This window comes from Elgaria multicarinata, chromosome 21 (assembly GCF_023053635.1).
Source record: "Elgaria multicarinata webbii isolate HBS135686 ecotype San Diego chromosome 21, rElgMul1.1.pri, whole genome shotgun sequence".
NCBI lineage: Eukaryota > Metazoa > Chordata > Lepidosauria > Squamata > Anguidae > Elgaria > Elgaria multicarinata.
In genome coordinates this window covers 16,404,983-16,431,598 of record NC_086191.1, presented here as the reverse complement: position 1 = coordinate 16,431,598, position 26,616 = coordinate 16,404,983, and the positions used below count along the sequence as shown (strand labels likewise).

General features: G+C 52.6%; 1 protein-coding gene across 1 annotated transcript; it reads left to right on the top strand.

Annotated features, from left to right (window-relative positions):
- Positions 1 to 378: 378 nt before the first annotated feature.
- On the top strand, positions 379 to 26,616 carry IGSF8 (immunoglobulin superfamily member 8). Its single transcript, XM_063146300.1, has 9 exons — positions 379 to 480; positions 7,006 to 7,147; positions 7,978 to 8,033; positions 8,213 to 8,585; positions 21,675 to 22,049; positions 23,263 to 23,745; positions 23,935 to 24,360; positions 25,290 to 25,694; positions 26,498 to 26,616. The coding sequence occupies exons 1-9, from the start codon at positions 379 to 381 to the stop codon at positions 26,611 to 26,613; spliced, it is 2,478 nt and encodes an 825-aa protein (XP_063002370.1). The 3' UTR covers positions 26,614 to 26,616.

Genomic DNA, 26,616 nt, shown 5'->3' with positions numbered 1-26,616 from the left:
GGCAGCCCCCTCCCTCCCTCTGTCCCCAGGCGCTGTTCAAGGGATGGCACGGCTCTGCCCACCGAGGCTTGGCGTGCCGTGCCCTCCAGCAGCTGCCCGCTCCCACCCTGGTTGCTTGGCTGCGAAGCACTCCGCCAGGCCAGGGCTGCCTCAGCGGCATCAAAGCCCCTTTTCTGTCCCGCTGGACTGTGGGAGATGAACGGCCTCCGCCTCGGCCAAGCTGTGCTTCCCAGGAAGACGGAGGAGCCCCCCCCTCCGTGCCCACTTTCTTTGCCACTTTGGAGCCATAAATCTCCGTCGCCAAGAGTCCTGGCTTGGCGCTGACTCTTGACAGGAGCCCTTCTGTTCTTTCCCCAGCGACAGGCATCTCTGCCCGCCATGGAAGCCCACCAAGCCAGCAAGGCCATGGTGGGGGGCTGCATCCGAAGCGGCGCCCAGTCCCTGGTCCTGCTGGAAGACCCGACTGGGTCGACACGCCAAGCAAGCCTTCTGCCCCTGAGCTCTTTTTCCGGCCTGTACCCAGTTCAAGAACACCGGCATTTCTGCAGACCTTGTACACGTGCTTTCCAAGCTATATATATTTGCCACCATGAGGACTAGTAGCTCACTTGCTCTTTTGAAAACGGGAGCTGCGGTTCTCCGTGCCACATTCTGCAAGAGCTCTGCCCTCCTGCACTCTCCCGACATTCCAAGTGTGCCACTGGGGTAAGGGTGCAGCCCGGTGGCCCGTGGCTTTTGAGATGAGCCCAGGATGACTCCCATTGAACTGGACAAGTTGGCTCTAGCCTTGGACATGCATCGCTGTCTCTACATGTTGATCTGCTGCTTATGTCAAAGAAAGAGGAACTAGCATTTGCAGTGACCTTACCTACAAGGCAAAATGAGAGTTGTGTGGATCTTTGCACGCGGCCCGGATCCTCAGTGCCATTCAAAGGGGATTTGCTTAGTGCTGCAACTTAACCGGGGTCAGGAGTCAGGCGGCAAACACGCCATCCGAACGATAAGAAAGGAGAGTGACAGATAAGAGGCCCCAAGGTGGCAGGATCTTGCGAGAGGCCCAGGGGGGCGGTTATCTCTCCAGGCGGGCGGGCAGGCGGGCGGGCGGGCGCTTCTTCACGCTCCCTGGAGGAAGCTGTTATCAATGGCGCAGAGAGGAGAAGGCCCCTCCGAGATACTTTCCCAGAGACCAAGCAAACTGCTAAAAGGTGGAAGCACCAAACTGACCCCCAGAAAAGCCTGGTCCTCATGTTGACCCCGAGCCAGTGCAGCCCCATTGAATTCAGCAGAGCTCAGTCCCAGGCACGCCTGTTTCGGATTAGGGCTCCTTCCCCAGGTTCCCTCCAGAAGTGATGGACTGCAACTCCCATCTTTTACCGCTTTTCCAGTTCCACCAGCCCCTGCTGTCCTCCCTCTTCCTTAGCCTTCCTACACTGCAGAGTGCCAGGGGGACAGACAAAGGTCTGAACTGATCGCGTACAGAGGGCGCTTGAAATAATGCCGGGGGCTGCATGAAAGCAGACCGAGGGCCGCGTGCCTCCCACCCCTGATTTAAAACATCAACAATAATAAAACAGGAATATACGAGCCACTGAGCCAGCAATTTCCCACCAGCTGTAGGGGAAAATATGAATAAAACACAGCGCAAATAATCTCTTGATGTGTTAAATGTGCATCGCCGACAACAACACCCCTCTTTAAGAGCCTTCTGAAATGGGCCAGGTGTGGTGAGTTTCAGAGGTTGCTTGCAGGAGCGTTGAATGACAGCTGAAAATGTTCTGCTAGCTGTTCTAGATAGTAGGTGTGGGTTAGGGAGAGACTTGCGGCCGGTCCGTAAGATTTAGGGAGGTTGACTTGGGAAAAGACGGTCCCTTGACGATCCTGGACCAGGCCGCATAAGGCACGAAAAGGATGAAACGTCCTCCTGAATTCATAGCCTGAAAACAAATTGGTGTAACCGGTGGCCCTCTTGTAAAATGTTGAGGTTTTTCATTTGAAGGAAAAGGAGAAGAGACCCACACCTTTAGAATGCAAAGTTTTCCTGACTTTAATGAAAGCCAAATCTTCCCTGCTGGTCCAGAGGGAATTAACTCCAGCCAATAATGCAAAGCTGGGGTATTTCTTTCTTTCCAAATCTCCTTTTAATACATTTTTTGAGGCTGGGGGAAGAACTGGAGTTGGCAGTACCCTTTTCAACCTACGGAGAGGGCCTCTTTTCATTTTTCCATGGCACTTTAATAAATGCATGTGTTCCCCAAACCTTGCTGTCGGTGCCTTTTGCAGATAACTGAAGTATGTTTCAGCGAGCTTATGGGTTAATAAGGAGAGTGTTGTTGTTAAGATCATGATTTTATATTTCTGTTTTGTTAAGATCATGTTTTTAGGAATTTATTTTTCATTCTCTGCAGCAAAACATTGTCACCCAAAGCAGCCTTGGAAACTAAGCAGTTGAGCCCACCAATTCAAAAAAAATACCGTCAGCCATTAAAGTTGCCCCCCCCAAACATATTAAATATGGCTTTTCCTTCTATTCGTTAAAAGGACATTGGGTAATCAACTCCCCCCCCCCGCCCCAATTAATTTCCTCCTATTTGGGGGTTGAAATTTGGCTCCGAGCGCTTCCAGGCGGGTAACGCTCTCCCTCTCCGAAGGCCCTGGTGAGTGCTCCCATCTCTTTCTCCTTGATGGGGTTTATTTATTTATTATTTATTTATTGCACTTATATACCGCCCCCATAGCCAGGTCTCTCTGGGCGGTTTACAGAAATTCTAAAATTAAGATAAAAATGAGTATACAAAATTTTAAATTCTAAAACACATAAAGCATTAAAAACTGTTTTAAAAAACTAAACATGTGGGTGATTAAGATGTGCCGCCACATGCCTGGGCAAAGAGGAAAGTCTTAACCTGGCGCCGGAAAGATAGCAGCGTTGGTACCAGGCGAGCCTCGTCAGGGAAATCGTTCCATAGTCTGGGGGCCACCACCGAAAAGGCCCTGTCCCTCATTGCCACACACCGAGCCTCTCTCGGAGTAGGCACCCGGAGGAGGACCTTAGATGTTGAACGTAGCGACCGGGTATATTCACGTCGGGAGAGGCGTTCCATCAGGTATTGTGGTCCCAAGCCGTGTAAGGCTTTATAGGTCAAAACCAGCACCTTGAATTGGGCTCGGAAACATACAGGCAGCCAGTGCAAGCGGACCAGAGCAGGTGTTATATGGGGTTTCTGCGGTATAAAAATTACAGAAGAAGCCGTGGAGAATCACACAAGGAGGGTCCCCAGCAGAAGACGTGAACAAGGCAGGACAATGGTGCAATGAAGGCCTCGCCTGGAAACACCCTGAGATGCAGGGGGTTGGATCAATCTTGTAAAAGCACCACACACACCCCGTTGCGTAGGCAGGCCTATATGCTGAATAGGTTCCGACTCCAAATTCTGGAAGGGTGTGCCCTGGATTCGTGTGCAACTGGCCTGATCAAATGCTTCCTCTTTGTCACTTTCCTTGAGACTCAATCCATGTGTCCCCCCCCCCGCCCTGTCCCCCCCGCCATTGCTGCCTGAGCTATCCAGCTCCCTCTTTGCTCATCTCCTGCTTCTCCCTTATCAGTTTTGTGCCGGGTTTATAAACAATTCTGCAAGGCCTCTGATAGTGGGGAGGGGGGGAAGGAGGGGGGCTATTTCAATGCATAATTAACTTTAGGAATTCGCTGACACAAGATGTGGGGATGGTCGCTGCTCTGGTGGCTTTGAAGGGGGATTAGATGAATACATGGGCTGAGCAGGAGAGGTCTCACCATTGCTCTTAGCCACAGAGCCTCCCTGTGTGTAGACAGTCTACCTCTGAATAGCAATTGCTGAACACCCAGCAGCCAGTCTAGCAAGCTGTACAGAGGCGGAGGGGGGCGGGACGCCGGGCCACTCCGCCTGCCCTGCTGAAAGACTCCATATTTCTTTCCTCTTCCTTCCCCACCTGCTTTTCCTTGGGCTTTGTGTCTTTTTGATTGTAAGCTTGCAGGGACTCTCTTGTTTTACTGATTCTATGTATGCTGCTTTGGGAATCTATTTGGCTGAGGAGTGGTGTTGCATAAATTATGCCAAATCCAAGTGCACCAAAGTCCAATATCGAAACACTCGCGAAAGATTACAGACAAGGCATCGGGCACCAAATGTTTATTCTCGAGAATAGGTGATGACCTGGCACTCACGCAGCAAAGGCCGGGTCACACGGCGCTGAGGCAGGACAATAGCTTATATACATCCATGCAGTGGTCAGAAGGGGAATTGAGCTGAGATCACTCAGCCACCATTGCCATGGGCCTTACTTCCTTGTTCCCAGGTGTGCTTTGCACCTGTAGCCCCTCACCTACTGGTGACGTGGCTAAGGGGCAGTCCTAAGGACTTGGCTGGGTTTGACTGGTCAGTTTCATTTGAAACTGACCTATGGTGTTGTTCGGGCAGTTAATCAGTGGAGTGGATTCGGCAGGATTAACTCAATATCGTCTGGCAAGAAAGGAGCTTGGAGGTCACCAATGTGCCACTTGCACGGGGGGGGGGGATGGAGTTTCTACTGAGGGACATCTGGCTACTCCCCCCCCGCTTATGCGCCCATTCACCTTTTCCAGGTGTCCTTGGGTGGGCTCCTGGTGGGGTGTCCTAGAGGGGGTGCGTGTACACGTGAGCGGACTTGTGTGTACATGTGTGTCAAGATGTGTGTCAGGGGAAGTGGACATTCTAGTTTTTTATATCATTGGGATAGAAATGCTTCCAGATAAATAAATAAATAAACCATGGAAGGCATGCTGGTGGGCGGCCATGTTCTGCTTCTGGGCCTGGCCTCTTGCTTTCATGCTCTACTTGTGGACGGGCTTTAAGCAGCCGGCCAGCTGGCCATCCGTCCGGCCGTTGTGTGGCACGGGATTCGTCCTCTTCTGTTGCGTTGCTCTGATATGCACCCAAGTCATCCATGGAAACCATAGTCCCAGCTCTGGTGGTGGTTCCTCATGTTGCAAGCATCTTCTGGAACCCGTAAAGCAAGAAACACCAACCCTACAATACTGTTTTGAAAACCCACACCACACCGTCGTAATGCCTTTATTAGAATTCAACGGTCGCCAAACGCCGCACAAGCTTTCGTGTGCTCCAGAAGTCTCACTCAGGCCCGATGGTAAACCAAAGCAAACGGAAGGGAGGAAGCACAGCAGAGGCCTGACTTTGGGCACAGGCTTAAGACGGACAGTGGGAGGGAGGCTGCAGGTGTCCAACTAGGGCTTTACCAGGTGTGGAGATGGTTGCACCTCCCAGGGGTTGCGCCCAGGGGAAGAACAAACAGGCAAGCCAGCTTGATCCCTTGTTCTTGAAAATCGCGTTTCCAGCTGTGACTCAAAAGTCCTTCAGCATCCCAAGGCGAAACACACAGCTTCCTTGTCCTGTTCCGTTAGGAGGACCGTGTGCTTGTACTGTGGCATTCTTGTGATATCTGTTTATTTACAAATATACAGGTGGGAAGCAAGCAAATATTGGGGCTGTGGCAAAGCCGCATCAATCTCTCACAAAAGAACAACAGATCCTTGCTGCAGGCTGTTTGTTTGTTTGAACATCTGGACTGGACAACTCCTTTGTGTAACTTGGAAGCTTGCACACTGTCTGATGGGAGTTAGCTGGCTGCTCTTTCACTAGCCCCCTTGCGTTCCGGTTGTGCTTCTTCTTCCTATGCACTGAGCAGAGGGGCAGTCTACAGAAACACCCATTTCCACTGTGGGGCCGCTGAGGAAGAAGTAGATGTTGTTCATTTCCCAGGAGCCTCTGCTTTCCTGGAACCAGAGTGTTGCTGTGGGAAGGACCGGGGTGCAGGGAGGAGGCCGGCTCTGAGCAGGGCCATGTGGCTGACAAGGGCCAGGAGACCCTCCAAGCATCAAGGATGCAGTTTCCTAAGTTACAAAGCTGATAAATCAACCTGCACCAAGGTCACTTCAAGGACTCGGAGAAGCAATTGGGGCAGAAAGCAAACAGTATTTGTAGCTTGTTCTCTTTCACTCACTCCTCTCGCCTTGGATGTGTGTGTGTGTGTAGACAGACACATCTGTGCTTCTGTATTTTTCTGCATTATCTAGTGTTATTCTCTCTCTCTCTCCCCCCCCCCCCCGTGGAATTTACCATTCAGTTTTTACTTTGGAGACCTTTGGCAAAAAAATCTGCCACCTCCTGTGTTCCTGCTGTGCTTGAATTATCAACACAGGCCAGGGACTGACATTTCAGATGTTGCAATCCACTTTGATGGGAGGAAGGGGTAAATTTTCAAAGGAAGGTTTCCGAACAGGCTGGCCAGATCTTAAAATAAGCCACGCAGGTATTTGGGCAGATCCTGTTTTGCAGGTGGAGCCTAGAAAGTTGGGATCCAGGAGCAGAGCAGAAACATTGTCCATTTTCCTCAGGGCAGAGGAGGGAGCGACCGTAGACAGGCCAGGCTCTTCGTCCTCCGGCCCAGTAGTGTTTGCTGTGACGGGCAGCTGTCTTCCCAGCCAGAGAAAGGGGTCGCAGCCCACAACAGTGTGATGTTTGGCCCGCAGGGAAAGAGTCTTCCCTGTCTCCCTTGTCTGCATCTACAGTAAATGCCAGGTGGGACCACCTGCCACAACTCATGGACGATGGACGTCCCTGCTGGGACTTGGGCGTGCCGCCCTCATCTGCAGCTTGATTGCAGCGCGCTCTGCAACGCCGACACACCTTCCGGCTGCGGAATATGGTCCAATGTCTCCAGCCTGCCCTGGGCAAGCCCACGCATGCACCCCTTGGAGGACCGGGCTCCGTTCGCCTTAGGACGTTGCTGTCGCTCGGTGTCCTTGGGCAGGGAGACATGCAACACAATGTCTCCCCACCCCGAAACCCCACCCCACCCCACTCTGGCTGAATCACTGAAGAGCACGGATGAGCGCGAGGGCTGCTAAAATTAGCCGTGGCCAGCTCACCCCCGGAGTGTCTGTTTACAGGCCCCTCGCTTTCTGCTTCGCAGGCCGGCTTGAGCAGCCAGAGGGTGATGGAAAAGAGGGATGAGGATCCTGAGGAAAACTCCAGAAAGCCACACTGGAAGATGCCACAGGGCTACCTGGATACAGAGGAGGCTGCAGGGTTCATAGCCGCCCCAGCGACTTCCCGTGCCACAACATGGCTGCTGAGGCTAACTGGGCCCAGTTCTATCCCAGGGCTTCTACGTGTTCAACTCTGTTCTCCCCAAAGTCCGTGACAACCCCCCTTTCCCCCCGTGACGTGACCCAGCTCCCATCTATGGGGCCCAGTTGCAACGCAGGAAGGACCTCTAGCCGAACAGTCGAAGAGGGGAGTTTTTCCTCCCTCTGCATCAGGATGCCGAAATTCCCTCTTCAGTCCTAACGGTTCTACGTACAGGAATTTGGGGTTGCCACATCTTGAAACAACCACAAAAATACTGGTACGTGAGAACAGGGTCTCACAGCATGAGCAGGTTCAGCAGGAACAGGGGCAAATGCAAAACCTTCCCTTGGCCTGAGGCATCTGGCTCAAACACCGGAGGCAGGGTGAGGGGGCAGGGAATCGCTCCTTCCCTTTGGCTGGTTTGCTTCTGGTTTGCTTCGGCCTGGTGACGCCGAAGCCCTCATGCCCTCGCCTGCCTTGCTTTGCATCCCGCGATCCTTTATCTGCCTTGGTCACCGATAGAGGTGGAGGAAGCCATGTCCTCTGCTCTTTGGGATGGGTTAACTACAGCAGGAAGCGGAATCCACCCCGTGACAGGCATTTCCTCAGCTTGGGGGCTGTGCAGCCCACCAAAACGGGAGGCACATTTATGGTGGAGTGGTTGAGATTTCGGTCTCCTTGGAGCTCCTCGACACGCCCCTCCGGAGGATCGCAGGGCAGGTGAAGAGCGTGCGCCGCCCTTGCCCCGGAGAAAGAGGCCTGTGGGGCTTTGCTTATGGGCTTCCTCCCCCTTCCGCGTCTCCTGGCCTCCCAGCAGAGGTCCTGCAGAACTTGGCCGGACCTCGACGGTCACGGAAGAACCTGCTGACCGTACTGCTAGTGCCGGACATCAGCTGGGGGCCAGCCCTCCAGGGTTCCGGCTTTTTTCCTCGCAGGGGAGACTGAGACGCTTTGTTTTCGAAACGAGGCCTGCAAAGACCTGCGGCGTCAGCAGAAAAACACACACACACGGCAAAGGCAGGCTTGTTGTTGTGCGAAGGCCCCCACAGGTTTGCCTCGGCTGCCAGAAGCCCAGTGGGGGCCCAATTGGAACCGCAAGCAGGAATCCGGGGTCACGAGGGGGCCGCAGGCTGACGCTACGGGATTGCACCTGCCGAGAACAAAGGCCCAGGTCCCTCCGGGCAGGCAGCGGGCCAAGGGCAGTGGGGCTGAGCCATGTGGCGCAGGAGGGCGTGGGCGAGATCCGACGCCCACCAGCCACTGAGAACGCCGGGGCGAAGCAGGCCACGAAGGCGGAACGAGCCCAGCGTCACTGCGACTCCGGGCACGAAACGGAGCTGGCTTCTGCCGCCCTGATGCTAAACGCGACCGCTTGGGAAGAAGCGTCCTTCTGTCGTGGAAAAGGACCATGGATGTTTGAAAGTAAAACACACACACACAGTGAGCCCCTGCAGCCGTGTCTGTGCCTGGCTGGCCTGAGCACAGCGTGTTTTGAAATCTAAAAAAGGTGTTGCGGTGAGCAGCATCAGCCCCATTGTGCCCTGCGGTGCCTGTGGTGGAGCAGAGGTGGGTGGGTGGGTGGGTGGATGGGTCCCGTTTGCCCCTGCCACCCTCACCCACCTCTCTCCAGGGGGTCGTGGCAGCAGCTGGATGGGGGCCCTGCGTTCCATCCCTCGCTCCAGCCTGGCCTAGAAGAGGAGACGTCAAACCCCATGAAGGGCAGCCAGGAGCCTTCGCAACGGAACAAATGTCTTTCCAAGGACTTTTTGTGGGTGCCTAATAAAGGAAACCAGGACACTGCCTCCCCCTGCTTCCCCCCCCCCTCTTTGTGAGCTGCCTCATGGGACTGGGAGCTGGGAGATCGAGGGAGGGGGGAGCTGAGGCTGAGAAGATTTCTGCTTCAATTGTTATTCATGGGAGGTTTGTTGAAAGTGAATGGAAAAAACAGGACTGGTGGTGGTGGGGGAACGGACCTAATTTCTGGCCGTGGTTCTGAGTGTGCCAGGAAAAATAAGAAGAAAAGGAAGCAACTTCTCCTGCCAAAATCCCTGAGCTGTGGACAGAATCAAAAGATGCCTTAAAAAAAGGAAAAGGTCCCCTGACTCCAGGCAGTGGGAAAGTTAAAGAGTCCTGGGCCCCACCTGCAAGGCAGTGTGGGAAAATCTGGGATGGACGGAGCAGAAGAGAGGCAAGCGCTCCCCTGGTCTGACACAAAAACTAACATGAATTCGCATCATCAGCTTTAGCCCCAGAAATGGCTTTAAGGAAGAGCCACAGAGTGCTGCTTTACTTGCGTGAACATTGATCTGTCGAATCTCTGGGCAATTTAGCCCGCTGGCTGAGACTCGATTGTCCCCGTCTTCTCGGGCTCCTCCGAAAACACTGCATGTTTCCAGAGAACGTGCGACAAGACCTGCGGCCCCTGACCTGGTTGCCTCCAGACAAAAGAGATCCTCATTTTGTCCCTCCTCTTCAATGCTCGAAGGAGCAAACCGGTGGTGGGATTGAGAGGGATGCTTCCTTGGAGCGCCGGCTCGCGCAGGGCTGTGTGTGAGGAATGAGGTGGCTCGGGTGCTAGGAGGGACGTGAGGAATTGGGGACGGAACGTGGGATGCCAGCAGCAGAGCAGCCGGCAAAACCCCGTCTCTGTGGGGTTTGTTTGCTCAAGGAGGCCTTTGCCGGGATTTGGTAGGCGGCCGCTCTGGCCCAGAATGGCTTCCGCCATGCAAAGGTTGGCTCTAAGAGGGCCTTAGAGACAAATGGGGGGGGGGGTCTTCCCCTTCCAGGTCTGCAACCTGGGACATGGGAGAAGCGAGAGGGTGGGGCAGGAGAACAGATCCGAGACCCTCGGGCAAAAGCATGCTGTTGATCAGAGTCCGCCCACCCACCTCTGTTTCCTGAGCCGCGTAAATGAATGATGCTGTAGCAGAATTGCCCAATCTGCCACAGAACAACATCAGAGCCTCGGTTCCTCCCTCCACCCCCCATAGCCACGGGAGAGCGACCCACAGCAGGTCTCAGATGGGGCAAGCAACCCAAAGCGTTTGTGAAGAGGCCTCGCCATGGAAAATCTGCCGTCATGTTATCCCAGATGGGGCTGTGACAGAGGTCAGGAGCATAGTCATCCCCAGCACGTCCGGAAGTTAAAAAGAAAACAGGCTAACAGGAGAGTCTCCTGCCCCTTCTCTGGCCTGAAGGGTACATTCGCACGCCTTCTCAGAGCTGGGACGCGCTCCGGAATAGCCTGTTGTTGTTAAAGGCCACCATCTCTCCCCTTTGCAAGCAGCAGAGATGAGAGCAGAAGCACGCATTTTTGGGGTGTGGGGGAATGAACGTCCCACGAGCAAGTACTCACATGCAAAGACAAGAACATTGCATTCTCCTAATTAGAAATGTTTGCCCAGTTAACTTATGGGGTTCTTTTTTGCAAGGGGAGATACAGAAAGAGGATTCTGACAAGGAGAAACTTCCTAGGCGTTGGGGTGGGTAGGGTGTTGGGGTGAATTGTTCTCCCTCAGACACGCCAACCTTGCAGGGTTGTTGTGAAGATAACCTCGGGGTTTGGAAAGAACTGGGTCTTTTTGTCCTTCCATGGAACAACTAACATTATCACGTGTTCAGCAACAATCGATTGTTTGAGATTTGGTTTTTTGGGGTGTTCTAGTGAGGGTGTTTTTAAGGACATGTGTGTCTTTTTATAAAGAAGAATTCATAGAGAGAAGAAAGAATTTTAGGGAATGCAGTTTCCCCTGGAAGGGGTGAGAAAAGCTGCACCTCCAGGAATTCTCTCTGCATCACAACTCTTTCAGCTACAGAAAGCTTTTCTCAAAGCGCTCCTTTGCATCTGCCGGGTGGACTGATTTGCATCACACTCTATACAGGAAGGGGGAGAGTGTGTGTGTGTGTGTGTGTGTGTGTGTGTGTGTGTGTGTGTGTGTGAGAGAGAGAGAGAGAGAGAGAGAGAGAGAGAGAGAGAGAGAGAGAGAGAGAGAGAGAGACAGAACTTTTCTCTGTTGACTGCACTGGCGTGGGGCCAAGACAGAGGCCCGTCCCTGGCTGAGAAATGTAGAGTCTCTCTGCAGAAAACTCTGTTGCTGTGTTCCGCTTCCCCCTTCACTTTTCCCTGGATGGGGTGGGGAGTCCTATGGCGTTGGGAGCCACCCTGGATAGCCTGGGAAGCGGATTCCACAGGGATCCACACTCCACCCTTTCCCTGGTTCCTGCATTCCATTCGTGGCCTGCGTGGGCTCCAAGAATGTGCATGCCTCTGTCAGGACGCTGGCCCTGATTCTTTAGGCAGGCCTCCGTGCACCGGTGTGGTGGCTGGAGGGAGACCCCATGGAGGCTCCTCTGGGCTCAGGATGGGGGGTTTGGGGGCTGCCAGGTGGTTTCTCAGAGCCACAGCGCAGCCTCCTGTCTTCCCTGGTGCCCTCTCCTCACGTGGCAAGGTTCCTCCTCTGTGTGTCCAGCTGGCACTCAATGCCAGGAGCCAATCTACACATCGTTGCAGAGGTGCTTCCGAGCGCTTCGAGTGCGCCCGAAAGCACCTCGAGACACATACCTTTACTTTTAAATCGCTGCCTCCCACCTTTTGAGCAGTGTTATTTACTCCATCTTAAGTCGATTTAAGGCGTTCCTTCTTATTTATTGATTTATTGATTTATTTATTGCATTTCTATGCCGCCCAATAGCTGGAGCTCTCTGGGCGGTTCACAAAAATCAAAACATTCAAAGTATAAAACAACAGTATAAAACCATAATATAAAATACAATATAAAAGCTCAACCAGATAAAAACAGCAGCAATGCAAAATTACGTATTTAAAACACCAGGAGCAAAAGTAAAGAAAACTTTTTCAGATAAGTTTGTGAAGATTATTATTACATACAATTTTAAAAATGAAGTCCTCATTGTTGCTGCTGGTCCAGCCGTTTCAGTCCACATGTGCGACGCACCTCTGACATCTGTTCTTCTAGAACAGCTACACGGCGTTCCACTAGAAAGTCATCTCATTTCTGTCTAAGCCCAAATGCACGTACTTACTCAAAAAAGCAGTTTTTGTTCCTTGTACAAATGCAGTAAGTTCCTAAAGAGGGATGTAGAATATAGAGAGGGAGAAAGCCAGCCCAATGATTAGTCAAAACAGTTGTATTTACAGCACTGCTGACAACGCCAGGGATTCATTAAGACCTGAAGGGCTAATTGTTTTCAATCTAATTATCCATCCCGCTTCTCTTTCTGGGAGTAACCTGTTTTTTCCTTTATAGTTTCAATTACCCAGAAAGATAGATCTTTTATTTTATGGGATTTGGTTTTCCAATGCTTAACAAGTGGTGGTCCCTCTACACTGCGTCTGATATCACTAGTATGCTCGGATCAAAGGATCCTTCTTCAGGAGCTGAACAAAAAGGATAAGTACTCCAAAATACAAAGTCCAGCAGTCAATAATCTTTGACAAGATCCCCGTTGTCTTTGGAGAGCCGGCCGATTTCCCGGTCCATTTGGCCATTCTGTTTCAGCTCTTGACTCTGCTTCAAGGTCTCATGGAGGTGCATGAGGAGACTGAGGGAGAAAGCCCTCCCCCTCAAATGGCACGCCAGAGAAGAGGAGGGGGCATGCCTTCAAGTCCCTACACAGCAATGCTGACAACTCCAGGGATTCATTAAGACCTGAAGGGCTAATTGTTTTCAATCGAAATATCCATACCGTTTGTCTTTCTAGGAGTAGCCTGTCTGTTTTTTCCTTTATAGTTTCAATTACCCAGAAAGATAGATTTTTTTAGTTTATGGGATTTGGTTTTCCAATGATTAACAAGTGGTGGTCCCTCTATGCTGCGTCTGATATTACTAGTATGCTCCCCTATTATTATTATTATTATTTATTTATTTATTTATATAGCACCATCAATGTACATGGTGCTGTACAGAGTAAAACAGTAAATAGCAAGGCCGTGCCGCATAGGCTTACAATCTAATCTTAACACTTCTTGTGGTCTTTCCAACGTACAACTTTCTACAGGGACATGTTATACCATGTACCACAAAGGCGGTATTGCATGTAGTAAAGTCTTTCAGAATATATTTTCTGTCACAAAATGTTTAAGTTTAAGAGAATGATGACAGTATTTACAGTGTCCACATGGGGAACACCCCACAGGCGGACCCAGTCCTGGTAAGGAAGGTTGTATATTCAAAGTGTTGACTGTTTTTGCTGTATTACTTCTTAACTATCCAATCCCCTATATTTCTTGTTCTTTTATATGCCATATACGGTTTCTCATTACATCCTGTTATATCTTTTACTGAGTACCAATATTTGTCTATTGAGTGTCTTAAGGAGGCACTGACGTTATTAAATGGTAAGCTACAAACTACCCCACTATTTATTTCCCATGGTCTGGGTCTCAAAAGAGCTCTTCTTTCGATATTATCTACTCTTCCCTTGGCTTTTTGTACTGATTTTTCTGAGCATCCTCTCTGTAAGCAATTCGGATGTAAAGACTGAGATTCCATCTCATAAACTGATTCCTTTGTACAATTTCTTTTGATTCTAATCAGCTGACCATATGGTAGATTATCCCTTATACGTTTAGGGCGTGAACTATCGTATCTTCAAAGTTTATTTCGATCAGCGGGTTTGCTATATATGGCAGTACATAATCTGTCCCCCTCCCTTTTCACAGATATATCCAGAAAATTAATTTTTTGTTCATCACAGCTCATTTCAAATTTAATATTTTCTGTCCTAGAATTTCACCATTTCCAAAATTGGGTCAGTTCATCTCTATTCCCCTGCCATATAAGGTACTCAAGAGAGGCTTCCAAGTCTGGCATGTTTCTAGCACAATCCACCACAGAGCCTGCAAGCAAGACTTGGCAAAGGACTTCTCCTTCCTTTGCTCACCTGCAAAAGGTCTAAATCAACCGTGAATGGCCCTCGGCTGCCCTCGGCCCTGGTTAAGCCTCATCTAGAGTATTGCATCCAGTTCTGGGCTCCACAATTCAAGAAGGACGCAGACAAGCTGGAGCGTGTTCAGAGGAGGGCAACCAGGATGATCAGGGGTCTGGAAATAAAGCCCTATGAGGAGAGACTGAAAGAACTATGCATGTTTAGCCTGGAGAAGAGAAGATTGAGGGGAGACATGAGAGCACTCTTCAAATACTTAAAAGGTTGTCACACAGAGGAGGGACAGGATCTCTTCTCGATCCTCCCAGAGTGCGGGACACGGAATAACGGGCTGAAGTTAAAAGAAGCCAGATTCCAGCTGGACGTCAGGAAAAACGTCAGTACGACAATGGAATCAGTTACCTAGGGAGGTGGTGGGCTCTCCCACACTAGGGGCATTCAAGAGGCAGCTGGACAGCCACCTGTCAGGGCTGCTTTAGGGTGGATTCCTGCATTGAGCTGGGGGTTGGACTCGATGGCCTTATAGGCCCCTTCCAACTCTGCTATTCTATGAGTCGCAAGCTAACTGGAAGTTGTCTTAGCTAATTGCTAAGAAAATAACCCTCCGTCAAAGTTGGGCAGCCACATTTATTGGGCTGATGCTGACACTCCGTGGCCTCTTGCCGTTATTGCATCCTTCTGCCTGTCTGGGCCATGGCTGGGTCTGCTTTGCATGGCAACAAGCACCCAGCCGGGGCTAAACCACGGCCTGCACCAACACTTTGCATGCTGTTTTTCTGACTGTCCCAGGAGTTAGAAGACAGAGTGCTTCTTCTTTTAATTTAGAATTGTATTCCTCTTTCCAAACCTTTACTGCAGTGCACAAACAAGAGTCTTTGTGCAGTTCTTAGAAATGATGGCTAACCCCGGAACTACACTGGCTTCCTTATGGATTTGGGGGAGGGTGGCATTTTTTCATCAGTTTGGGAGGGTAAGGTCCTGTGTGGATTTTGAATGCCACCCCCCCCCCAATGCTTCCTCAGGGGCATGCAAGACTTCTTTTTTGATGGATATTTATTTATTTATTGCATTTATATACCGCCCCACAGCCGAAGCTCTCTGGGCAGTTCACAAAAGTTAAAACAGTAAACATTAAAAAGTATACAAAATTTAAAAACCATCAGAAACATAAAAACAACCGTATAAACATGACATCATATTCTAGGACGAGGCTCACATGGTTCACAACATGGTTTATATTCTAGGGTCAAAGTCTCCGGGCTTATAGTATGGTTTATAGATATTCTAGGGTCAAAGTCTCAGGGTTTTGTAGGCATATTATTCTCCAGTTGGTGGAAGGACTCATTAATATCATCTTTTCTGTCCAAGATAACGAGGGCTGCTCCTTTATTGGCTAGTTTATGTATTTATACTGTATTGTTTTATTAATGGTGTTCCATGCTTCTATCCAAAGGGAGAGGTGGGTAAGAAATAATAATAATAATTATTATTATTCAGTCCAAAGCCTCCCAGAGTGGCTTGCAAAAATCAACAACTGGACAGTTGCGGCCTCAGGGTCTCAACAAGGAAAGAGACTGGGAGGAATGGGTTCCTGCATTGAGCAGGGGGTTGGACTGGATGGCCTTATAGGCCCCTTCCAACTCTACTATTCTATGATTCTATGAAAAGGGGGGAAAAGCTGGACATGAGGGTTCCATTTCCCAAATGAGAAGACGGCATCTCCATTCTAGGACCCTTTCCCAGCAGGGCCGGATCCAGACCTGGGGCTGTTCTCTCCATACGATCCGGTCATGGTGACGCGACACCCCTCCGGGGCATTTATGCCTTCCTAGCACACACGGTGACATTTGTGGCGGCGTTTGGGATAATACGGAATAGAATGCCGGAAAGAACACCGGATCTACACTCCTGCTTTAAAGCGCTTTGGGGGCCCAGGGCACCCGCTGCGTATACCGTTTTCAAAACTGTTATAAAAGCGCTTTGAAGCAGGAGTGTAGATCCGGGAAGGCGGGAACAGGGAAGGCGCAAGGTGCCCCCGCCAGTCCCGGAGCTCGTCTGCACGGCTGGGAAGCGGGAGAGCGCAGCTGGGCCCCCGAGGTGGCCTTTGGGACGCCGGTGTCCGGTGGCCTCGGGGCGAGATTCTCTTGGCCCTGGCAACGCCGCCCGGAGTCGCATGAAGCGCCGCTAAGGGAGGGGAAGGCGACGAAGCGGCCCGGGCCTCTGAGCATGCACAGAGCGCGTCCCCGCAGGACGGAGGGTTTGCCTGGGCCAGCCCGCGCGCCCAGCCCGCGTCGTCTGGCCGCCTCGGCGGAGGCGTGGCTAGCTGGGCGGGCCGGAGGAGGAGGAGGAGGAGGGGGAGGGCGCCCCCGGACCTCTTTGGGGCCAGGCACGCGCGCAGCCAGCCAGCCAGCCGGAGAGGGGGCGCTGGGGCCGGGCCGGGCGCGCGCCAACCATCCCCGCCGCCGCCGCCGCCGCTGCTGCTGCTGCCATGGATGCGACTGGGCGCCGGGCGCGCCGCCGCCGCCTCTCCCCGCCGCTGCTGGGGCTGCTGCAGCTGCTGCTGGCCGGTGCGTGCACCCGGGGCGCGGGGTGGGGTCGGGTGTGGCGGGGAGGGAGCGCGCGGGCGGGCGTTTTTTCCTGGGGCTTTTGGGCCCGGGGCGGGGCGGGGGGCGCAGCTCCGGCAGCGGCAGGCGGGGCTGCGGGCGGGGGGGCTGGGTCTCCGACCCCCTCCCTGCGATGGAAACCCCCCCCCAATTCTCCACGCAGAGGGGTTTGTGCTTGCAGGAGGAGGGGTGTGGAGCTCCTGCTAAGATGGGGGGACCCCTCCCCGGGCTGCTTCATTCCCGGAGCTTCTGGCTTTTGGGCAGCCCCAAGGTCGCTGTTGCCCTCCCGCCCCCCCCCCCCCCCACGCTCCCTCCCTCCTGCTCCTGCATTCCAGGAGGCAGTTTTGACACATCTCAAGGCCGGCTGGATCTCTGTGTCCTCCTGGCTGCGTTTCTTCCTCCTCCTCCAGGCCTGGCTCAAGCGGGCTGCAGTTTCCAATGAGAACCATTTCCTGCCTTGGAAGGGGGGAAAGGGGGAAAAAAGATCAGATGGAGAGGATGAATCACAATGGGCATTATTTACCACGCTTCTTTCTTCTTCTTCCTCTTCTTCTTGCCACGCACAGCCATTTTTCAGCCCCTGGTCCCACCCCTCCGCAATCCCCTAATCATAATCAGGCGTCCTAATCTGGACCAGGTTGGGCGTTTGGGGCAGACAGCTGGGGCGCTGTCCGGGATGTGGGGAGGGGGCCGATGGACGGGGGCACCACTGCCAAGACAACAGCTGGAATGGGGGTGGGGAGAAGCCCCTGAGCTGCAGGAGAAGGCTGGCAGCCAAGCAGAGAGCTGTCTGGGCCACCAAATATTTTTCTGTGCCATTTGGTGCTTTAAAATTATTATTATTATTATTATTATTATTATTATTATTAATAATAATAATAATAATATTTTCCCTAACTTACTGGTAGGTGTTTTGGTTTGGAAAACATAGGAAAAGTTGTGCTGGTCTGTTTAGTTAGCCAAGCAGAAGTCCGCCAGCAATGCCCAGCTTTGGCTATAGGGCAGTATAAAAATGCAATTAAATAAATAAATAAAAGCAACCCTTAGAGTTTCTCTGCAGCATCTCGTACTCTGAGGTGTGCCGCTTCTTAGATGGAGACGCCACTCTGAACCATTATGTCTAATAAGGATGGACCTGCTGGATGGGGCAAAGGGCAGCCATCTCACCTTGCAGGGCCTGCCCGGTGGCGGCCCGTGGGACTCCTCCTTTGGAAATTGGGGGAAGGCCTGTGCTGCTTCCCCTCCTGGCCTTTGGGACACAGCACTGGCCTTTCACAACCGCCTCTTGCCTTCTGCGGACTGTGACACATTTCTGACATGTGCGAATCTCAGATTTTGATTTTAGCAGCTTTTTTTAGAGGCTTTCAGATTTCTGAGGCACTTTGAATGGGTGGGATAGCTAATACCCTGGGAGACAGAAATAAACTTCAAAGTGATCTTGATAGGCTGGAGTGCTGGGCTGAAAACAACAGAATGAAATTTAATAGGGATAAATGCCAAGTTCTACACCTAGGAAATAGAAACCAAAGGCACAGTTACAAGATGGGGGATACTTGGCTCAGCAATACGACAAACGAGAAGGATCTTGGAATTGTTGTAGATCGCAAGCTGAATATGAGCCAACAGTGCAATATGGCTGCAAGCAAGGCAAATGCTATTTTGGGCTGCATTAATGGAAGTATAGCTTCCAAACCACATGAGGTACTGGTTCTTCTCTATTCGGCCCTGGTTAGGCCTCATCTAGAGTATTGCGTCCAGTTCTGGGCTCCACAATTCAAGAAGGACGCAGACAAGCTGGAGCGTGTTCAGAGGAAGGCAACCAGGATGATCAGGGGTCTGGAAACAAAGCCCTATGAAGAGAGACTGAAAGAACTGGGCATGTTTAGCCTGGAGAAGAGGAGATTGAGGGGAGACAGGATAGCCCTCTTCAGATACTCTATTTCTTCAATTCTAAGATGCACTTTTTTCCCCATATAAACATCTCTAAAAATGGAGTGCATCTTAGAATTGTGGGTGTGTCTTAGGGTGTTTTTTTCTGTTGGTGGTACTGAAATTAGTGTGCATCTTACAATCGATGGCGTCTTACAGTCGAAGAAATACGGTACTTGAAAGGTTGTCACACAGAGGAGGGCCAGGATCTCTTCTCAATCATCCCAGAAGTGACAGGAAGCCAGATTCTGATTGGACATCAGGAAAAACTTCCTGACTTTTAGAGCAGTATGACAATGGAACCAGTTACCTAGGGAGGTTGTGGGCTCTCTCACTCTAGAGGCCTTCAAGAGGCAGCTGGACAACCATCTGTCAGGGATGCTTTAGGGTGGATTCCTGCATTGAGCAGGGGGTTGGACTTGATGGCCTTTTAGGCCCCTTCCAACTCTGCTATTCTATGATTCTATGCATATGTAATGGAGCAACGAGACTGTTGTGATAGCATTTTGAGTTTCAGGGGCACAGATTCCACCAGGGATTTTTTTTTTGAACTGGCCTAGTTTGTGGCTGAGAATTCAAACAGGTAATCCCTGCAGGGCCATGAGAAGGATTCCTGCAAATGTCGTCCCTGGCCCCATTTATCTCGATGTGTACGTGACAGCGATGCTTGAGCAATTCACTATCAAATGGCTCCAAACAGAAGTCCTTGATTTTTCTTTGTTTTTAAACCCACCCACCCCAAATACGGCCTGTAAGAGCAAGGTGCCCCGTTTCTCTTAGTGGGGATATTTCCCCTCAAACGCGGATGTTATTGGGAACTCCAGCGGCATAACTTGGGTACAGGCGATCATTTCCCATCAGGCAAGAAGGGAAGGCAGGCTGAAAGCAGCACGGCGTCCCTCCAATCCTAGCCACGTTTCCTTGGGAGGAAGCCCCCTGCATTTCCCCAAATGATTCCTCGACGGTGACTGCGTAGGAGCGTTGCAGCCTTATTAATAATTCCAGGAAAGCAAGTGTGTGTGTGTGTGATTGGGGGCCTGGTGCAGCTGCGCTTCAGCGTCACGCTGCTGCTTCTATTCCCTGGAGGGCTGAGCTGGGCTGGGCTGACCTAGATCTCTCCCCTTGCCCATGTGTGACCCAGATGTGTGTGTGTGCCTGTGTCTGTGCTCGCCACGGCCTGTGGGAGAAGAAGGGGTCTTTGTGTGTGTGGATGCTGCCTTGGGGTGTCCCTCCCCATTTCTGCGCCAGGCACCCTGTTTTGCATTGCCTATCTGTCTCTGTGCAGGCCACGTGTGCTCGCTTGGTCTCACCCGTGGCTGAACAGAAGCAGCCCTGCAAAGATGCAGAAGCTGTCTGCTGGAGATGCGAATCTCTGACCCTGCCCTAGTTGCCAGGAGGAGGGGCTGTGGGGAGCCGTGGGTGCCCTGCTGTTCTCCAGATCTGGGTTCCCAAGTGGACTCATTTGGTTTAATGAGTCTGTTATGGAATTAAGTGCTTTGGCTGAAGGGATTTGGTTCTCGGCTGAGCTAGGTTGGGAGGCGGACCAAGCGGTATCATTCCCTCTTCCATCTCCCCCCACACCCACCCACCTGTTTAAAATTACTAGGTGTGTCAGGACCTCTTGAGATTCAGTGCACTAAGATCAGAATTTCCAGGGAGGGGTGGGGGGTGCTTCAGTCTGTTGCAAGAAATCAACAACAAAGGGTCTTGTTGTTAATCATAACTTCTTAATTTCAGAAAGAAGTTAAATGCAGGAAGTAGTGACCATGAAAATTACATGATTGATTTTATTTATTTATTAGATTTGGCCAATGCCTTTGGGGCGGTTTACAGTAATGAAACCAAGCAACAATGAACTACCATCAATCCATAACTACAACAATAAGAGTACCATAACAATACAGTATTAAACAACCGAACAGAATAACATCCAAAAGAGGAAATACAACAACTGAAATATCCAAATATTAAAACATTCAAAAATATTTAAATGGTTGAGGAGCTAGCAGTAAAATTAATAATCAAGCTACAGATTGAAGAGGGGAGCCTTAACCTGGCATCTAAACGTAATCAATGACACCGGGTGGACGTCCCGGGCCCGGGGGGCTTCCTTGCTTAAACTGACCCCAATTGGATGGCATTTTTCGAGGTGGGGGATACGGTCAAGACTGAGATGCTGCCCCCCTTCTGGGATGGGGGAACCTGACTAGAAATACACCCCCTTTGCTTACCCAAACAAGAAGTTCATTGTGATCTAGCCCTGCTCGCCATCTTGGGTCATTCTTGAGGCCTGGGCTGTGTTTGTACTTAACACACTAAGGCATAGGATGTTAACCAGGGTTTGTTGCTTTAGCCAGAATTGCCTTGCGCACAAGCAGACAAATGACATCTCATTTCTGCTGTTTCTCTCTTGCTGGACAACTTTGTTTCAGGGTGGACAGCAGTGCAAACAAGCCGGGGAGAATTCACGGTTCTGGTATCAGGCATCACAACAAGCTGTAGTTTAAACAAGCCATACTTCATAAGGCTACAACAAAACATGCCATTTTTCTTTATGGTTTGTAGCTCGTTAACAAGCCATGGTTTGTTTGTGGGATGGGTTCAGATACGACGACAAGCCAGATTTCAACAAACTCCACCCATGGCTTAGCGTTATGTGCAAACCAGACCACTGTACTTCTCTACCTCCAGAAAGGATGCCTCTTGTCTGGATCGGTTGTATTTCAAGAGCTGTGCCTCTCACGGACTGCAGATGTGCACTGGACGGAGTTAGTCCGTGTACTTTGCCAGCACGAGTTATTCTCATGGGGACGAATCCTCAGTGGGAAAACCCAAGCGCATTTCCCGACAGTGTCGAATCACAGATGGTTCGTGCTGCTTCGCAGGAATTAATGGAGATGCCCTCGATAGCTATGTTGCTGCATTAATGACCTGTTTTCCAAGGCTGTACTCGGTCATTAAAATAATTAAAATTAGGGTTGAGCTGTCGGAAACCCAATCCCCGTGCTTTTGTTTTCATCTGCCAAACGTCTGTTGTTGATTTTGCTGATCCCCCCTTCCGTTTTCTGCACAGTTCTCAGCGACGGGAGAGAAGTCCACCTCCCGCCAGGGCCCCTGTACCGTGTGGAAGGCACGGCCGTGTCTATCCCCTGCAACGTCTCCGAGTACGAGGGACCTACCCTACAGCAGTTTGAATGGTTTGTGTATCGCCCGGCGGCTCCTGACATCTCTATCGGCGTGATCAGCACCAAGGACCCCAAGTTCCCTTATGCCATCTTTGGGCCCCGGGTGCAGGCGGGGAATGTGTCCATCCAGCGGGTCCGGGGCGACGCCGTGGAGCTACGAATCAAGGAGATCCGTGTGGAAGACATGGGCATTTATGAGTGTTACACACCCACCACGGACTCCAAATACCACGGCACCTACAGCGCCAAGGTGGAGCTGAGAGGTATATATATATCCCCCCATCTTGGGATCTTACCCTGGGAACAGTCCCGTAGCGGACATAAATGCATGTTCCTCGCCTACTTCCTGCCAGGGCCTCCATTTCCCTTTCTCTGTTGCCCTCCCTGTGTCAAATAATAGATTGTAAGCCCCTTGAGAGAAGAGACCTGCCCTCTTGTACGTCCATGCCACACAGATGGCATGACGTTAATCACGAATGAGAACCAGCAGTGTCCACGAAACAATGGGGTGTGACGTGGCCAGTGGTCCATTCTTAAGTGCGGACCCCCATCCTGACCAGCCCCATAGCCACGCTCCCAAGGAGAGTCCAAAAGTGCAGGCGGCTCGGTTGATTTATAGCTATATATGTGAGTGTCTGTTACACACAGACAGACAGACAGACACTCACGAGTTCAAGATTTCCCAGGAGTTTCTTTTCCCAGAACCAGGGAGAAACATTTTATCGCAAAGACAACAACCACTTCTAGCAGATATTTTGCCAGGCTAATGGGTCTTAATTGACCATTCAGACACCAATCCGCCCCAAAATACTTTGCATTATAACAGGGAGCAAGAGATTGCAGCTGCTGCTGCTGCTGCTGGGAAAATCTCCCCTCCCCAATCCTGTCCCAGCTAATGTGAGGATTGCAGCTAAGTAAGCTGCCTTGGAGATGATTGGGTCAAAAAGTGGGGCTTAAGCACTTAAAACCAGTCCTAAAGCTGTCAGTTGACATGGGACGTTGCACAGGTGTTGCTTTTTTTAATGTTCGCGTTCACGTCTGTTCATTTCCTGTCAATGGATTTGGGGAGGCCGTGGAGGTCTCTGAATGCTCCACGGCCTCCCCTGTTTTGGAAGGATTTTTGTTCATTCATTTAACTGCAGTTCAGATTAGTCTGGGTGAGCCACAACGCCGTGTAAGTCGATAAAAACAATAAGCCCTTAAATTGCACCCATAAACTTCATCATCAGAAAAGCAATATCACATTGGTGGTGGAGCAAGACGGGGAAATCCATCTGTGCAGTTGAAGACATAAATGCTGACACCAACACAGAAGAGGCAACAGCGAACTTCTGGTTCCGCTCCCCCCAATAAATTAATTTAATTGCAAGTTAACGAGCGCTCCCAAGGGGATCTGGAAAGTCTCCGCAAACTGGGTGCCCGCCCGGCCTGACAGTGCTGGAGAGGCGCTGATCTCCTTCCCTCCTGCCTCCGCAGTGATCCCCAACAGGCTCTCCGTGGCTGCCGTTTCCCCCTCCTTCGTGAAGCCCCCTCTCCGGGGCCGCGGGGCCGCCGGTGCTTCTCCGCCGCTGCAGAGGACTCTGTTGGAGAGCCAAGACCTGCGGCTGGCGTGCCGCGTGGCCAGCGAGACGCAGCAGCACACCCACCTCTCCGTGTCCTTCGGCTTCTCCGCACCCGAGACCCCCGGCGACCTGCGGACTTTGCAGGAGGTGATCGGGGTACGGCGTGATTTTGCCGTGGAGGCTGGCAGGCGTTTTGCCGAGCGGCATGGTGCCCACGAGCTGTCGCTCACCAAGCTGGGAGACCAGCAGTACCAGATGGAGTTGGGTGGGCTGAGGCCGGAAGATTCCGGGAGGTACCACTGCACTGTAGGGGAATGGATCCAGGATCCTGATGGCAGCTGGCAGAAGATCGCAGAGAAGCGGCTGGTGCTGGCTCAGGTCACAGTCCAAACCATTGGTGAGTCTTGTTCATGGGGGAGGCAGGCCTCCACCGGATATCCCTGTGGGGCCCTCAGCCTGGGGCCACGACTCCTTCCCCATGAAATGTGGCTGATGGGTCCTTGGGGGGATTCCTCTCCTCTCCTCTCCCAACCAGCCCCCCTGCCTTGACCATCCTGGTCTCTGTCCTCCTGTGCTCTGCTTCTAGCTAGTCAGCTGGCAGTGGCTGCCGGCCCTCCCAGCGTCCGCGTCAGCTCCGGAGAAGCCCTGGAACTTCTCTGCAACGTCTCCGGGCTCCCGGCTCCTCCGTCGCCTCGTGCCGCCTACTCTGTGGCCTGGGAACTGAGCAAGGGAGCGGCCCCCGAGGGACGCCTCGTGGCCCGCTTGGAGGCAGACGGTGCGACGGCCCTGGGCGAGAGCTACGCCAACCGCAACGTGGGCCAGAGGCACGTCTCCCTGCAGAAGCTGGGCTCCCCTCCGGGCTCCCACCTGCTGCGGATCGAGTCCACCCAGCCAGGGGACGTGGGCACCTACCAGTGCGTGGTGCGGGCCTTCGTGCGCTCCTCCATCGCAGAGCTGCGTGAAGTAGCCGTTGGCCGGTCCCAGGCCTTGGTGGTTGACATGAAATCGGAAGGTACGGACTCTGTTGCCACGCTGACTCTGGGTCTGTCATGTAGCGTGTGTCTGTGTGTGTCCTGGTTCGCACATAACAACACCCCGTGGTTGGCCGGGGACGTGCAGGACGGAGCAAGCATGTGCCCGGCCTCCTGCATGCTTGCCACTTCTGTTTTGCACCTGGTTCAGAAAACAACCCAGAAATGCCCCATTCCTGGGTTGTTTGGTGTGACATGCGAACCCAGAGCTCTGGATTATTGAAGGGGAAGCGACGACAAACCAGGGGGGCAAAGGAGAAGCCACGCGTGGGCGAGAGGTGCCACCCTCCCAAACTTGCATGCAGCTCTGACCAACCCTAGACTAATTAACCCATGGTTTGTCACGTGCGAAGCGGGTCATGTTCTGTCCATGGATTCCTTTAGAGGTCAAATCTTAACTGAGTTTTAGTTGGCCGCTGAACACTGCAGTTAAGTAGATAAACGAGGGAGATGTTATGGGGAGGAGAAGGCCTAGTTAGAGGAAGCAGAAGAGGGGGGACTTAAATCTAACATGGCAACACTTTTCCCGTCCGGTAGGTCTTTCTTTCAGGGCTGTCCATCACCCAATTAGAGGAACCTTAGCCAATTAATTATGTCCTTTTTGTGGGTTGTGGATTGAGTCAATCTGTTTGATCCGCCTACATGTGCAGAGGAACGACACGTCGTTACGAACCCCTGTTCTTTGGTGCTTCCCCCACATTTTGCAAGAGAGGCGTGCTTGAGAGAGGGTGGCGGTGGGGGCGCCTCTTCTGAAGCGCCCCCGACCACTGCCCCCACCTGCAGCCAGACCACAGCACGGGGAGGGCCGTGCCGGCCGGCCGGCCGGCCGGCCCTCAGCCCTTTCTCTCAGGGCTCCTCCGTTGTTTCCCTGGGCTCCTCTGCCACCTCCCCTTCTGCTTTCTCCCCGCAGCCGTGCTCCTCGAAGCCAGTGCCTGGCTGCCCGCCCCCACCATCTACCGCGGGGACACGGCGGAGGTGCGCTGCAACGTTTCGGTGGAGTCGACCGAGGCGGTCCACCTGGCGCTCGGCTGGTGGGCGGAGCTGCCCAAGCGGGATTCTCAGCCACGGGGCGCCATGCTGGCCACGGTGAGCCGCGAGGGGGTGGCCGACCTCGGGCGCCGGGCGTCGGGTGGCGCCGTGAGCGTGGACAAGGTCGGGCCGCTGAGCTACCGCCTCCGCCTCCACGGGGTGCAGCCGTCGGACGAGGGGAAGTACCACTGCGCGGTGACGGCCTGGGTGCGCTACCCCGACCTCAGCTGGTACAATGCCGGATCCGCCAAGTCCAACCTGGTCACCGTGTACCCGTACGCGCTGCGTGAGTAGGGGCAGCCTCAGGGTGGGGTCGAAGGGGTGTCTCTGCCCGGTGTCTTCCTGGGCTGTCTGCTCATCAGGGCTCCCGCCGTCCCCCGGGGACGTGTTTATTTGTGCTGGGACCGTCAGGAGCGGCTTCAGACTGGGGGCGTCAGACCTCCTTCAGCCCGAGGTTTCAGAGGAGCTTTCGGGGGCTGCAGTGATGGAGGGGGGAGGGGGCTGTAGGCAAAAGGGGGCATGGCCAAAACACCACCACTCTCAGCAACTTGCCGCTTTGAGCTCCTCCTGTGCCTTCAGAGGGGAGAGAAACTGCTCCCGAGGCAGGGAGGAACCCAAGGACGGGGAACGCTGGAGGGCCAGGCTGGGGCCTCAAATGGGCTGGATGAGGCCCGCAGGCCTCTAAGGCTCAGCACCCCTGCTTTAGGCGGAGGGAGGGTGCTTCCAGCTGCAAGGCTCCTGGTCCAAAGACATGGTGCAGGGACTCTGTCCTCCCTTCCTTAGCGGATCTGTTTGTGGAAAGAGAAAAGGCAGAAGAAGCAACAGGAAAATGCAGTCAGGGATGGGGGGCGGTGTATGAGTGGAAGGCAGCGACGGCTGGGGTGGGGTGGGGTGGGGGGCTGCACAATAAGAGCCTCCTCTGGAAGCCCCCCAAGTGCCTCCTCGGGGGACTTACAATCAGAGATGTGATAGAATCTGCCAAGGTGGTGGAGGGAGGTCCTTCCAGAAAAAGTGTCACTTGTGGGCTGCCCTCCTCCGGGGCTGCCTCTGTCTCCCGACCGTCTCACGCTCTCTTTCGCCCCTCCCCAGCCATGGACACCCTCTTCATCCCGTTCCTGGTGGGCATCTCCAGCGCCCTGTTCATGGGGGTGACCATCCTCGTCACGGTCACCTGCTGCTTCATGAAGAGGCTCCGCAAGAGGTGAAGG